Source organism: Saccopteryx bilineata, chromosome 4 (genome assembly GCF_036850765.1).
Source record: "Saccopteryx bilineata isolate mSacBil1 chromosome 4, mSacBil1_pri_phased_curated, whole genome shotgun sequence".
NCBI classification, from domain to species: domain Eukaryota; kingdom Metazoa; phylum Chordata; class Mammalia; order Chiroptera; family Emballonuridae; genus Saccopteryx; species Saccopteryx bilineata.
Genome location: NC_089493.1, coordinates 61,350,158 through 61,365,103, shown reverse-complemented (window position 1 = coordinate 61,365,103; position 14,946 = coordinate 61,350,158). Strand labels below are relative to the sequence as shown.

General features: G+C 36.8%; 1 protein-coding gene across 1 annotated transcript in view; it reads right to left on the bottom strand.

Annotated features, from left to right (window-relative positions):
- The window catches only part of ADAM10 (ADAM metallopeptidase domain 10), a 158,228-nt gene that overhangs the window by 84,948 nt on the left and 58,334 nt on the right, over positions 1-14,946 (bottom strand). The window contains exons 3-4 of the mRNA XM_066276043.1: positions 11,065-11,183; positions 8,984-9,142 (exon numbers count right to left, since the gene is read on the bottom strand). Of these exons, the coding sequence (XP_066132140.1) occupies positions 8,984-9,142; positions 11,065-11,183 (278 nt within the window). The remainder of the gene's footprint in view (positions 1-8,983; positions 9,143-11,064; positions 11,184-14,946) is intronic.

Genomic DNA, 14,946 nt, shown 5'->3' with positions numbered 1-14,946 from the left:
TGAAAAAAAAAATGTTTTTTTAAAAAAATAAATAAAAAAGATAGCAACAGAGGAAAGATGTATGGAATACAACCAAATAAAAACAAAGATAGAAAAATGAAAGAGAAGGATCAAACAAGACACAAAACTAACAGAAAGCAATCTATAAAATGGCAATAGGGAACTCACAGGTGTCAATAATTACACTAAATGAAAATGGATTAAACTCACCAATAAAAAGGCACAGAGTAGCAGAATGGATTAAAAAAGAAAATCCAACTGTATGCTGCCTACAAGAAACTCATCTAAGTAACAAGGATAAAAACAAATTCAAAGTGAAAGGCTGGAAAACAATACTCCAAGCAAATAACATCCAAAAAAAAGCAGGCGTAGCAATACTCATATCGGATAATGCTGACTACAAGACAGCAAAAGTACTCAGAGACAAAAATGGCCATTTCATAATGGCTAAGGGGACACTGAATCAAGAAGACATAACAATTCTTAATATATATGCGCCAAACCAAGGAGCACCAAAATATATAAGACAGCTACTTATTGACCTTAAAACAAAAACTGACAAAAACACAATCATACTTGGAGACCTCAATACACCGCTGACAGCTCTAGATCAGTCATCCAAACAGAGAATCAACAAAGATATAGTGGCCTTAAATAAAACACTAGCGCACCTGGATATGATAGACATCTACAGGGCATTTCATCCCAAAGTGACTGAGTATACATTTTTCTCCAGTGTACATGGATCATTCTCAAGAATTGACCATATGTTGGGCCACAAAAACAACATCAGCAAATTCAGAAAAATCGAAGTTGTACCAAGCATATTTTCTGATCATAAAGCCTTGAAACTAGAATTCAACTGCAAAAAAGAGGGAAAAAATCCCATAAAAATGTGGAAACTAAACAACATACTTTTAAAAAATGAATGGGTCAAAGAAGAAATAAGTGCAGAGATCAAAAGATATATACAGAGAAATGAAAATGACAATACAACATATCAGAATCTATGGGATGCAGCAAAAGCAGTGATAAGAGGGAAATTCATATCACTTCAGGCATATATGAACAAACAAGAGAGAGCCCAAGTGAACCACTTAACTTCACACCTTAAGGAATTAGAAAAAGAACAAAGACAACCCAAAACCAGCTGAAGAAAGGAGATAATAATAATCAGAGCAGAAATAAATGAAATAGAGAACAGAAAAACTATAGAAAAAATTAATAGAACAAGGAGCTGGTTCTTTGAAAAGATTAACAAAATTGACAAACCCTTGGCAAGACTTACCAAGGAAAAAAGAGAACTCATATAAACAAAATCCAAAATGAAAGAGGAGAAATCACCATGGACACCGTAGATATACAAAGAATTATTGTAGAATACTGTGAAAAACTTTATGCTACTAAATTCAACAATCTAGAAGAAATGGATAAATTCCTAGAACAATACAACCTTCCTAGACTGAGTCAAGAAGCAGAAAGCCTAAACAGACCTATTAGTAGAGAAGAAATAGAAAAAAACATTAAAAACCTCCCCAAAAATAAAAGTCCAGGCCCTGACGGCTATACCAGCGAATTTTATCAAACATTCAAAGAAGACTTGGTTCCTATTCTACTCAAAGTCTTCCAAAAAATTGAAGAAGCAATACTTCCAAACACATTTTATGAGGCCAACATAACCCTCATACCAAAACCAGGCAAGGATGGCACAAAAAAAGAAAACTACAGACCAATATCTCTAATGAATACAGATGCTAAAATACTAAACAAAATACTAGCAAATTGAATACAACAACATATTAAAAAAATAATACATCATGATCAAGTGGGATTCATACCAGAATCTCAAGGATGGTTCAAAATACATAAAACGGTTAACGTAATACACCATATCAACATAACAAAGAAAAAAACCCACATGATCTTATCAATAGACGCAGAAAAGGCTTTCGATAAAATACAACACAATTTTATGTTTAAGACTCTCAACAAAATGGGTATAGAAGGAAAGTATCTCAACATGATAAAGGCCATATATGATAAACCATCAGCTAACATCATATTAAATGGCACTAAACTGAAGGCTTTCCCCCTTAAATCAGGAACAAGACAGGGTTGTCCACTCTCTCCACTCTTATTTAATGTGGTACTAAAAGTTCTGGCTAGAGCAATCAGACAAGACAAAGAAATAAAAGGCATCCATATCGGAAAAGAAGAAGTAAAGGTATCACTTTTTGCAGATGATATGATCCTATACATCGAAAACCCCAAAGAATCCACAAAAAGACTACTAGAAACAATAAGCCAATACAGTAAGGTCGCAGGATACAAAATTAACATACAGAAGTCAATAGCCTTTCTATATGCCAACAATGAAACAACTGAGAATGAACTCAAAAGAATAATCCCCTTCACAATTGCAACAAAAAAAAATAAAATACTTAGGAATAAACATAACAAAGAATGTAAAGGACTTATATAATGAAAACTATAAACCATTGTTAAGAAAAATCGAAAAAGATATAATGAGATGGAAGAATATTCCTTGTTCTTGGTTAGGAAGAATAAATATAATCAAGAGGGCCATATTACCCAAAGCAATATACAAATTTAATGCAATTCCCATCAAAATTCCAATGACATTTTTTAAAGAAATAGAGCAAAAAATCATCAGATTTATATGGAACTATAAAAAACCCCGAATAGCCAAAGCAATCCTAAAGAAAAAGAATGAAGCTGGGGGCATTACAATACCTGACTTCAAACTATATTATAGGGCCACGACAATCAAAACAGCATGATATTGGCAGAAAAGTAGACACTCAGACCAATGGAACAGAATAGAAAGTCCAGAAATAAAACCACATATATATATTCAAATAATTTTTGATGAAGGGGCCAAGAACACACAATGGAGAAAAGAAAGCCTCTTCAATAAATGGTGCTGGGAAAACTGGAAAGCCACATGCAAAAGAATGAAACTGGACTACAGTTTGTCCCCCTGTACTAAAATTAACTCAAAATGGATCAAAGATCTAAACATAAGACCTGAAACAATAAAGTACATAGAAGACGACATAGGTACTAAACTCATGGACCTGGGTTTTAAAGAGCATTTTATGAATTTGACTCCAATGGCAAGAGAAGTGAAGGCAAAAATTAAATGAATGGGACTACATCAGACTAAGAAGTTTTTGCTCAGCAAGAGAAACTGATAACAAAATAAACAGAAAGCCAACTAAATGGGAAATGATATTTTCAAACAACAGCTCAGATAAGGGCCTAATATCCAAAATATACAAAGAACTCATAAAACTCAACAACAAACAAACAAACAATCCAATAAAAAAATGGGAAGAGGACATGAACAGACACTTCTCCCAGGAGGAAGTACAAATGGCCAACAGATATATGAAAAGATGCTCATCTTCTTTAGTTATTAGAGAAATGCAAATCAAAACTGCAATGAGATACCACCTCACACCTGTTCAATTAGCTATTATTAACAAGACAGGTAATAGCAAATGTTGGAGAGGCTGTGGAGAAAAAGGAACCCTCATACACTGTTGGTGGGAATGTAAAGTAGTACAACCATTATGGAAGAAAATATGGTGGTTCCTCAAAAAACTGAAAATAGAACTACCTTATGACCCAGCAATCCCTCTACTGGGTATATACCCCAAAAACTCAGAAACATTGATACGCAAAGACACATGCAGCCCCATGTTCATTGCAGCATTGTTCACAGTGGCCAGGATATGGAAACAACCAAAAAGCCCATCAATAGATGACTGGATAAAGAAGATGTGGCACATATACACTATGGAATACTACTCAGCCATAAGAAATAATGACATCGGATCATTTACAGCAAAATGGTGGGATCTTGATAACATGATACGAAGTGAAATAAGTAAATCAGAAAAAAACAGGAACTGCATTATTCCATACATAGGTGGGACATAAAAGTGAAACTAAGAGACATTGATAAGAGTGTGGTGGTTACGGGGGGAGGGGGGAAAGGAAGAGGGAAAGGGGGAGGGGGAGGGGCACAAAGAAAACTAGATAGAAGGTGAGGACAATCTGACTTTGGGTGATGGGTATGCAACATAATTGAAAGACAAGATAACCTGGACTTGTTATCTTTGAATATATGTATCCTGATTTATTGATGTCGCCCCATTAAAAAAAAAAAAAAAAAAGATTCAAGTAAAGAATGTAGCCTGACCAGGTGATGGTGCAGTGGATAGAGCGTCAGACTAGAATGTGGAAGACCCAGGTTTGAGACCCAGAGGTCGCCAGCTTGAGCACGGGCTCATCTGGTTTGAGCAAGGCTCACCAGCTTGGACCCAAGGTCGCTGGCTCAAGCAAGGGGTTACTTGGCCTGCTGAAGGCCCACAGTCAAGGCACATATGAGAAAGCAATCAATGAACAACTAAGGTATCGCAAGAAAAAACTAATGATTGATGCTTTTCATCTCTCTCTGTTCCCATTTGTCTGTCCCTAACTATCCGTCTCTCAGGAGGAAAAAACAAAAAAACAAAAAAAACTTTATGTAGTACCAGGTATGCTATATAAATAAACTACTCTTATAACCATTACTACTAGAACTTAAAATATTCTACACAGAGAGATTAAAGGACCAATTAAAAATAACTTTACCCTCTAGAAGAGGAACAGGCAAACTACAGCCTAGTGGACAAATGAGTCTGTTTGGTTGGTGTGTAAGTTAAGGATAGCTCTTACATTTGTAAACAGCTGAAAAAATCAAAGAACTAATATTTTGTGTCAAGTAAAAATCATATGAAATTCAAATATAAGTATATAGCTTCCCCTGGCCAGTTGGCTCAGTGGTAGATCATGGGCCCAGCATGTGAGTGTCCTGGGTTCGATTCCCAGTCAGGACACACTGAAAAAGTGATCATCTGCTTCTCCACCATTCCCCCTCCCCCCCCTTCTTCCCGCAGCCATGGTTCAACTGCTTCAAGCATATCGGTCCAGGTGCTCAGAATGGCTCAGCAGAGCCTCCTCTAAGGCACTAAAAATAGCTTGGTTGTGAGCATGGCCCAAAATGCGCAAGCATCTGCCCCAGACAGGGTTGCCAGGTAGATCCCGGTCGGGGCACATGTGGGAGTCTGTCTCTCTCCCCTCTTCTCACTTGGAAAAGAAGAAATAAAAAAAAAAGATAAAAGTATATATAACTAAAGTTTTATTGGAACACAGTTCGTAACACTTGTTCATTATATATTTTCTATGGCTGTTTTCACACTGGAATGGCAGAACTGAATAGTTACAATTGAGATCATTGGCCCAGAAAGGCGAAAATATTTATTATCTGGCCCTTTTCAGAAAAGGTTTGCCAGCCCTTGGTCTAGAATCAAGAATATAGCAACTATTTAGAAACTAAAGAGTTAACACAGATGTGGTTTTTTTAAACCATGAATAACTTGACTGATTTTTCGATCATTTCTCAAAAGTAATTGTCTTAATTTGTAAGCATTAAAACTCTGTTTAAGGCAATTCCTTCCCATACTGTCATCCTTATATTGTACATGTCCATTTACTAGAAAAAATTACAAACAAAATCAATCTTAAACATTACTATTTTTAAGCTCTAATACCACTATTTGTATATAATAATAAAAAGAATGTGAAACAGCCTCCTTACCCTGAATATATATATATATATTTATTTACACAAATAAAAATTAAGAGCTGAAATCAATGGTAAAGTTAAATGCCAAAGGAATAGAAGACTAAATCACATCCAATGTCACTGATCCTTCATGCTAACTTATTATCTTTGGGGAAAAAGAAAAATATTTGAAAGACTGTAAGACTCAGAGTGGACAAATGCAATTACACGATGAGGAAGAAATAAAAGTGGAAGAAAAGAGCAGAATATGCTTAAACTTCTTCTACACATACAAGTAGTAGAAGAAGAGAGACACGAGAGAGAAGATGCTCTGAAAGAAATCACGAACAGCAGAACGAACACTGTGGAGGGCACTTTGGGGAAGAATGCAGCTAAGGGAAAAGTCTGTAAAATATGATGGGGAGATAAAGAGAAGTTTAAAATCTTTCAAATTACCCTCTTCCTCTCCTTCCTTTTCCAAGAGGTCTGTTTAATTTTTGAGAAAATATTATAAAGAAAATGTTTCAAGATTTCACTAAGTATCTGTGAAGAACCTGCTCCAGACATAAATGATATTTGGAATGCTAAAGGAGCAAAAGAAACAGAAACCATAGTTGGAGAATTTACATATACTTGGATAGGTAAGGTAAATCTGCAAAAAAGATGAAATTACCAAGAAAATTACAAAGTAACATACAAATCAAATAATTCTGTTGGCAGAAAGAAAGTAGGCAAAGAAATTCATATTCCAACTTGGAAGGAGGATTGTAGCTTAGAGATGAAGTAAAGTTGAAATACTAGGAGGGAAAGTTGGAGGGAAAAAAAATCAAATAAGGCCTGACCAGGAGGTGGTGCAGTGGATAGAGCATCGGACTGGGATGCAGAGGACCCAGGTTCGAGACCCCAAGGTCGCCAGCTTGAGCGCAAACTCATCTGGTTTGAGCAAAGCTCACCAGCTTGAACCCAAGGTCGCTGGTTTGAGCAAGGGTTTGCTCAGTCTGCTGAAGGCCCGCCCGTGGTCAAGGCACATATGAGAAAGCAATCAATGAACAACTAAGGTGTTGCAACGCGCAACGAAAAACTAATGATTGATGCTTCTCATCTCTCTCTGTTCCTGTCTGTCTGTCCCTGTTTATCCCTCTCTCTGACTCACTTTCTGTCTCTGTAAAAAATAAATAAATAAAATTTGTTAAAAAATCAAATAAGGATGAATAAAAAATTTGGGCAAGTAGCAATGAATTTATGATTTAGCACAGCAGTTCTCAACCTGTGGGTCGCGACCCCAGCGGGGTCGCCTAAAGCCATTGGAAAATACATAATGCATATCAGGTATTTACATTCCGAATCATAACTAACAAAATTACAGTTATGAAGTAGCCACCAAAATTATTTTTTGGTTTGGGGTCACCGCAACATGAGGAACTGTATTGCGGGGTCATGGCATTAGAAAGGTTGAGAACCACTGATTTAGCAAGTAGCTAAAATCATAAATGTATTCCATCTAGAATAATTATGCTTTTCTTTCTTTCTCTCTCTCTCCCTCTCTCTCTCTCTCTCTCTCTCTGTCTTTTTCTCTCTTTTCTCTTTCTTTTATTCTTTCATTTACTGGAGAAGAGGGGAGCCAGAGACAGACTCCTGCATGCACCCTGGCTGGGTACTAGAGGGCAATGCTCTGCCCATCTAGGGCCCTTGCTCCATTGCAGCCAGATCCATTTTTTAGCAACTGAGGTGGAGGCCAGAGATCCATCTTCAGCATCCAGGCCAACTCAGTCCAATCAAGCCATGGCTGCAGGAGGAGAGAAGAGAGTTAGAGAGAGAGAAGCAGATGGGCGCTTCTCCTGTGTGCCCTGACCAAGAGTCCAACCTGGGACGTCCACACACTGGGCCAACATTCTACCACTGAGCCAACTGGCCAGGGCACTATTCTTGGTAGTAATAGAATATCAGAAAAAATAAGCATTTAAACACCATCAGAGGTGACAGAGCAAAAAGTCAAAATGGTTAAGGTTTTCCAGGACATTACTAGAGATGAAAGTATTATTATTAACAATAAATTTCTGGCTGTTGAAAAGAAAATAAAGCTGGGGGAAGCTGTCAAGGTAAAAAATAAAATAAAAAATTGAGAGACTAGTCTAATTACAGTCAAAAATAAAATATGAGTATTCAAGAGGCATATAATTAGAGAAATAAATTTCTGTGGTATTTCATTAAAACGTTCTCATGATTAGATGACATGGATTTCTAGACAATGGTAGAAATTAAAGGGTGAAATCTAAATTTTCTACTCTTAAAACAAAGAAAAAGAACTCTCCCAATAAATCACCATCATATAAAGACCATGATAGAAGATCAAATCCATAATGATAAATCTGAAGTCTTACCAAACTGAAGTCATTATTTCAAGATTCCAAAAGGAAATACTCAAAGGACTTAGAAATCCCCAAAATACCTAAAATATTTCTTAATCACAACACAAATATCCATACTGAAATTTACTTAAGAAGTAAGTAGGCCACACACCTTGGCATTATAGCATTAAATGACTGGCTGATATCAAAATATAGAATTTCGCCTGACCAGGCGGTGGCGCAGTGGGTACAGTGTTAGACTGGGATGCGGAAGGACCTAGGTTCGAGACCCCGAGTCGCCAGCTTGAGCGCGGGCTCATCTGGTTTGAGCAAAAAAAATTCACCAGCTTGGACCCAAGGTTGCTGGCTCAAGCAAGGGGTTATTCAGTCTGCTGAAGGCCCATGGTCAAGGCACATATGAGAAAGCAATCAATGAACAACTAAGGTGTCGCAATGCGCAACGCGCAATGAAAAACTAATGATTGATGCTTCTCATTTCTCCGCTCCTGTCTGTCTGTCCCTGTCTATCCCTCACTCTTGACTCTCTCTCTGTCTCTGTAAAAAAAATAAAAAATAAAATAAAGTTACACATTTCACACCTACTTTTCAGTTCTCATCATTAAAAAAAAAAAATATATATATATATATAGAATTTCCAGGTCAATCATAGTTGAACTTATAGTTCAAATAAAATTGGTTGCGTCATATCAACAAAATAGGACATGGATTGATAAGGAAATTGCCAGATGGTACTATAGATCTATTATTATTCATTAAATGGAGACCTTGACTGTAAAACTATTTTCTAGTCTGTTTACTAGCTCAGAAAAGGAAATAGTTCAGGCTTCATTTGTTTCCACATACAATGCTCACCAAAATTAGGGGATATTTTATCACTTCATATTCATTTTGAAATACCCCCTAATTTTTGTGAACAGTATACTTTAACTATTTATATTTCTTTTTGCAAAAGGCTACTTGATAAAAGTTAAGTACTTACTAATATCATCTTCATGATAAATGACAGAGTGAAAAGGCAGAGTTCGGTCTTTAATATATCTCTCTGCTGGTTCAACATAAAATGTGCCACCACGAGTCTGGATAAATCCTTCAAATCTTCCATCAATAACAGACCCATGGCTAAAACTTCCTTCTTCACCTATTAATGAAAGCAACAAACTCCTGAAATTTTAATTTGCACATTAATTTTAAATTAATTCTTCCCTTAAAAGCTATTCTTATACTTTTTAAACCAAAATATAAATTTACTAGGGAAATAAATTTTAACATAAAATATATCAAGCTGAATTTGAGATGTGACCAGCAACCAGTCCTTAGTTAAAACATACACATTAGTAACAACAGTGAGCTGGAACATCTGTCTCGTTAACAATCACATTCCTAGCACCAAGCAAAGTGCCTGGCATACATGCAGTAGTTAATCAATAAATAATTGTTAAATTAACTTAAACTTAGAAATAGGCTAACAGAATCACTGATAAACACTTTCAAAACAAAGATATTAGTTTCCTTTGAAATTCTGCTTTAATTACTCTAAGAAAAAAGTTTCCAATCTGATATACTCTGCATGAGCCTTGTGTCTTCCTTATCACCTTCAGGTTTTATAAATACATTATTTAAATAAGACAGTGTCAAATATTTCAAAAGCAATCTGAACAAAAAAGTATATCAACAATCTTTTTTATAATATTGGACAAAGATTTGTAATCTTGTCCCATTAATTATATTTCTCAAGAAAAAGAACACAACAACAAAAAAAAGGTATTTTTGGTTCTTAAACAGTCACAAAGAAAAGCTGAGCACTAAACAAATAATTTGAAGAGATGGAAGGTAGCAGGAGAGGGCTTTAAAAGTTAAATTTACTTAAAATTTTTCATTGAAACAAAAAAGTCAGACTTTCCACAATTTGTAAGTTATAAATTAAAATTAATTAGCTGACTTAATCAGGACTGAAGCTAAGAGCCAAAGACATTGATTATTTTAAATGATATGATTTTTATCTATAAGTTCATTTAGTCTTATATGTTTCTTGACTATTGCCTAGCAAAAAAAAAAAAAAAAAAGGCAGAGACTACAAGTTACTTGTCCATAAAGATAAGTAATAAAAAAAAATAGAAAACTATAATCTAACATTAAAAACCTAGACTGATGAAAAAACATTTTCCTTTGGTCACATAGTAGTAAGAATACAAAAAAACTTTTACTAACTAGGTTTAATTTACAAGTAAAAAATGCCTCCTGTATTGGTATAATGAAAAAAATATAAACATTTCTTAAAGCACTTAATTTTTTATTTATAGTTTTGAGTGGAAATCTCTCTAATATGTAGATATAAAATTTAACTTTCAGTTAACTTTGTCTTACTGAGTATCACCTTGAGTGTTTATTAATGCAGAAGGTTATAACAATATTTTCCCCTTCTCTAATATCTCCAGAAGACTTTGATTTTTTTTAGTCTGTTTATGATTTCTGTAATTATTCTGTTCTTCTCAAACGACTAAACTGACAAATATAACTTTTTACTAGGTAAAATGTGCCTGTCCCCCATGCCTCCAATATCTTTATAATCTTGTGTAGTAAGATAAATTTGTTAGCATTGTAAAGAAAAGCAAATAGATTCAGAAGAAGGAAGGCCCTAGGAGGATTTTCCCATCAATGACTATCACATTATTTTTGGCTGTTAAAATGCCCTTTAAGTTTCCTTTTAGATTTTCCCTCTTCTTTTATAAAACACAGCAAAGTTACTGTCAATTTCTTGATTGGATGTCAGAAAATTATAGAAGTCATTACAATTTTTTTTTTAATCTAAATTTGGAGGTATTGAGAGTCAAACATTCATACCTTTCAGAAGCCAGACACTGCCTAATTCAACATTAAACAAATATATTAAGATAGATCTGAGGATTATTTCACTCTTCAAAGACAACTATACCCTTCATGATATATTCAAATCTCAACATTTGTCCCATCTTTTCTGAAATATCTGCCTATGCTTCAACATGTATACTTCCTTGCATAGAAAAAAATTAAAGACAAGGGTTCTTTTAAGATTCAACTTACCATAAATATGTCCAGTGTAAATATGAGAGGTATCATAATCAAGTACTTTATTTGATGTTTCTAGTTTAAATTCATCACTAAAAAGGGCAGTGTCCCTCTTCATACGTAGATTGAAATGTCTGCAAAATGGAATAGAAAAACAAAAAATGAAATTTAAAAATCTAAATTTTAAACAATTATTTTTCTAATAAAAAAAAGTTTGGGAAATACACTGACCAAGATTTTCTTGCAAAAATTCAACCCAGCAGCTGTGACACAACTCTAAACTATATATAATTAAACAATAACTGTCTAAGATATACTTAAAAATGAATGCCAATGGGCTGATTCCTACATGGTAAAACAAGATCATTCCAACACAGCAACTACTTTGCTTGGAGATAAAAATCAAGCTTCTGGACCCAATTACTATTACCACTACCTGTCTCCCCTCCAGTAACTCTGCAGCTCTGACATTTCCCCTACTTCTCACAGCTCAAGGAAGATAATACATAGGAAACCAGCATCTATATTTGATATGCAACCCAGATACATGCTCTTTCATCCATATACACTCACACACACAAATATTTCCATCTTTTATTTTTCCATGGGGCATCTAATTCTTCTAATTATCTTTGAAACATCCTCAGTTCAGTTTGGGAACCCTAAAAGACTACGACATAAGCTGAAATCATCCTTATTTTAACTCTATAAAGGAGAGAATAAAAAAAATTTTTTTAAGGAGAGGGAAAGACTAAAATTAAATACAGAATCTAAGGTTTAGTCTCAAACTTGGAATCAAATCTTTAGCCTAAAATATACTAACCTAGGACTCTTATCGGTGAAATGAAGATAATACACTGCTCACAAAAATTAGAAGATATTTCAAAATGAATATGAAGTGGTAAAAAAAAGAAGCATTTGATTTTTATTAAACAACATCAGAAAAGCAATTGACAAGTCAAAGAAAGTTCAATTATGCAAATGAGATGCAAACTCAATTATCATGATTGAGTAGCAACTGATATATTGGTGGGAGTGAACTGATATATTGGCATGTCAAAGTGAATGAGAGTGCCACACTTCAACTGTTCAGTAGGGTGTATGGTCCCCCAAGACTGCCAAAACACACTGACAGCAATGGGGCATGGACAGGATCAGACTGTCCAGCAGTTCTTGTGACTCCTCTGCCACTCTTGCTCCAGGGCAATTTCCAGCTCAAGAAGTGTTGTGGGAGGCATTGGATGGTTTGCCAGATTGTCTTATCCATGCATCTCAAACATGTCCAATAGGATTCAGGTCTGCAGAACATGAAGACCAGTCCATGTGTTCGATTCCTGCCTCCTGAAGCATGTTGTTGACGAGATGCACACAGTGGGGTCTTGCATTATCATCCACCAAAAGCAAGTTGTTTCTGGCCTGACCAGGCGGTGGCACAGTGGATAGAGCGTCAGACTAGGATGCCAAGGACCCAGGTTCGAGACTCCGAGGTTGCCAGCTTGAGCGCAATTTCATCTGGTTTGAGCAAAAGCTCACCAGCTTGGACCCAAGGTCGCTGGCTTGAGCAAGGGGTTACTTGGTCTGCTGAAGGCCCACGGTCAAGGCACATATGAGAAAGCAATCGGTGAACAACTAAGGTGTCACAACGAAAAACTGATGATTGATGCTTCTCATCTCTCTCCGTTCCTGTCTGTCTGTCCCTATCTATCTCCCTCTCTCTCTGTCTCTGTAAAAAAAAAAAAAAAAAGAAAGAAAGTTGTTTCCAACTGCTCCAGCACAGGGTACCACTACAGCAGCAGTTCTCAACCTGTGGGTCGTGACCCCAGCGGGGTCGCCTAAAGCCATCGGAAAATACATAATGCATATCAGGTATTTACATTCCAAATCATAACTGTAGCAAAATTACAGTTATGAAGTAGCCACCAAAATTATTTTTTGGTTTGGGTTCACTGCAACACGAGGAACTGTATTGCGGGGTCACGGCATTAGAAAGGTTGAGAACCACTGCACTATAGGGTGCAGGACCTCATCTCAATATCTGACAGCAGTCAGCGATCCATTTCTGATGACATGGAGGTCAGTATGACCACCAATGCTGATGCCAGCCCACACCATGATCCCACCACCACCGAATGAGTCCCTTTCTCACATGAAATGTGGATTCTCTTGTGTTCCTTGTTCACACCAGATCAGGACACGATGATTGTCAGGCTACAGACTGAGCTGTGACTCATCAGAGAAGAGGACAGTTGACCAATCATTATGGGTCCAATGATGATGCTCATTAGCCCACCTTTTACAGGTGCTACGGTGTTCAGCAGCTAACAGAATGCATACCATTGGTCACCAGACATGCAATGGAGCTGATTTCATATGGTCTGGGAGCATATCCGTCGTCTAGTGGCAGCAAGAAACTGTCCCCACAGCTCTGTTGCATTGCTGCACCTGTTCCTTCTTGCCAATAAAGTCAACTCTTGTTTTTGTGGCAGATGGGCAACCCTGCCCTCATCTTCTTCATACTGTGCCAATCTCTTGAAAGTGATTCCACAGTCTGCTAATCACGTTTTGGGATATTACAAGTGTTGTTGCCACTGTCATCTGTGTCTGACCAGCTTCCAGATGTCCTATGGCTCTGCAGGCTTTGCATTCGGGCAAATCATGTTGCAGGAGCATTACAAGAGATGGGAAATTGCAGGATGTGCACTTTCAAGATTAGGGAATGTGCAGATACCCCAGTACTTTCAGCCTTTTGTATAGTGTATTTTCATCAATAAAATAAAAGTTGGTTTTGCATCTCATTTGTATAATCGGACAACTTTCTTTGACTTGTCTTTGCTTTTCTGATGTACTTGTTTAATTTAAAAAAAATCAAATGCTTCTTTTTTTTATCACTTCACATTAATTTTGAAATACCCTAATTTTTGTGAGCAGTATATATTCTATCTTATCAAATTGCTTTATGGATTAGAGATTATAAAGATTACAAAATATGTAAAGTCACTGACAGTATCTGGCACATAGGAGGTATAGTAAATGGTATCAAATTAGCTATAGTTACTAAAATCTTAAAAGTTTATCAAGTCTCTTATAATTTCTATAAAATTCTACACAACATTTTCTATCAATGAACTTGACCCAGTTTTTAATTAGTTAACATTCAAGTGTTAATCGAATGTGGAATACTGGAACTCTCACACATCGCTGGTGGAAGTACAAAATGGTACAATTAATCACTTTGAAAAACTGGCAGTTTATTATAACATTAAATATACAAAAATCCTGTGACTCACAACTCTAACCCCAAAGAAACAAAAACATATGTCCAAACAAAAGTTGGACACAGGCCCTGGCCGGTTGGCTCAGCGTTGGAGCGTCGGCCTGGCGTGTGTTGGACCCGGGTTCGATTCCCGGCCAGGGCACATAGGAGAAGCGCCTATTTGCTTCTCCACCCCCCACTCCTTCCTCTCTGCCTCTCTCTACCCCTCCCGCAGCCAGGGCTCCATTAGAGCAAAGATGGCCCGGGCGCTGGGGATGGCTCCTTGGCCTCTGCCCTGGGCACTAGAGTGACTCTGGTCGCGGCAGAACGACACCCCGGAGGGGCAGAGCATCGCCCCCTGGTGGGCAGAGCGTCGCCCCTGGTGGGCGTGCCGGGTGGATCCCGGTCGGGCGCATGCGGGAGTCTGTCTGACTGTCTCTCCCCGTTTCCAGCTTCAGAAAAAAAATTAAATAAATAAATAAATAAATAAAAAAGTTGGACACAAATATCCGCAGCAGCTTTATTCATAATAGCTCAAAACAGGAAATAAAGTAAATATCTATAAACAAGTATGGAGGCCCTGGCTGGGTGGCCCAGTTGGTTAGAGTTGTCTCCACATGCTCAGGATGCAGATTCTACTCCCA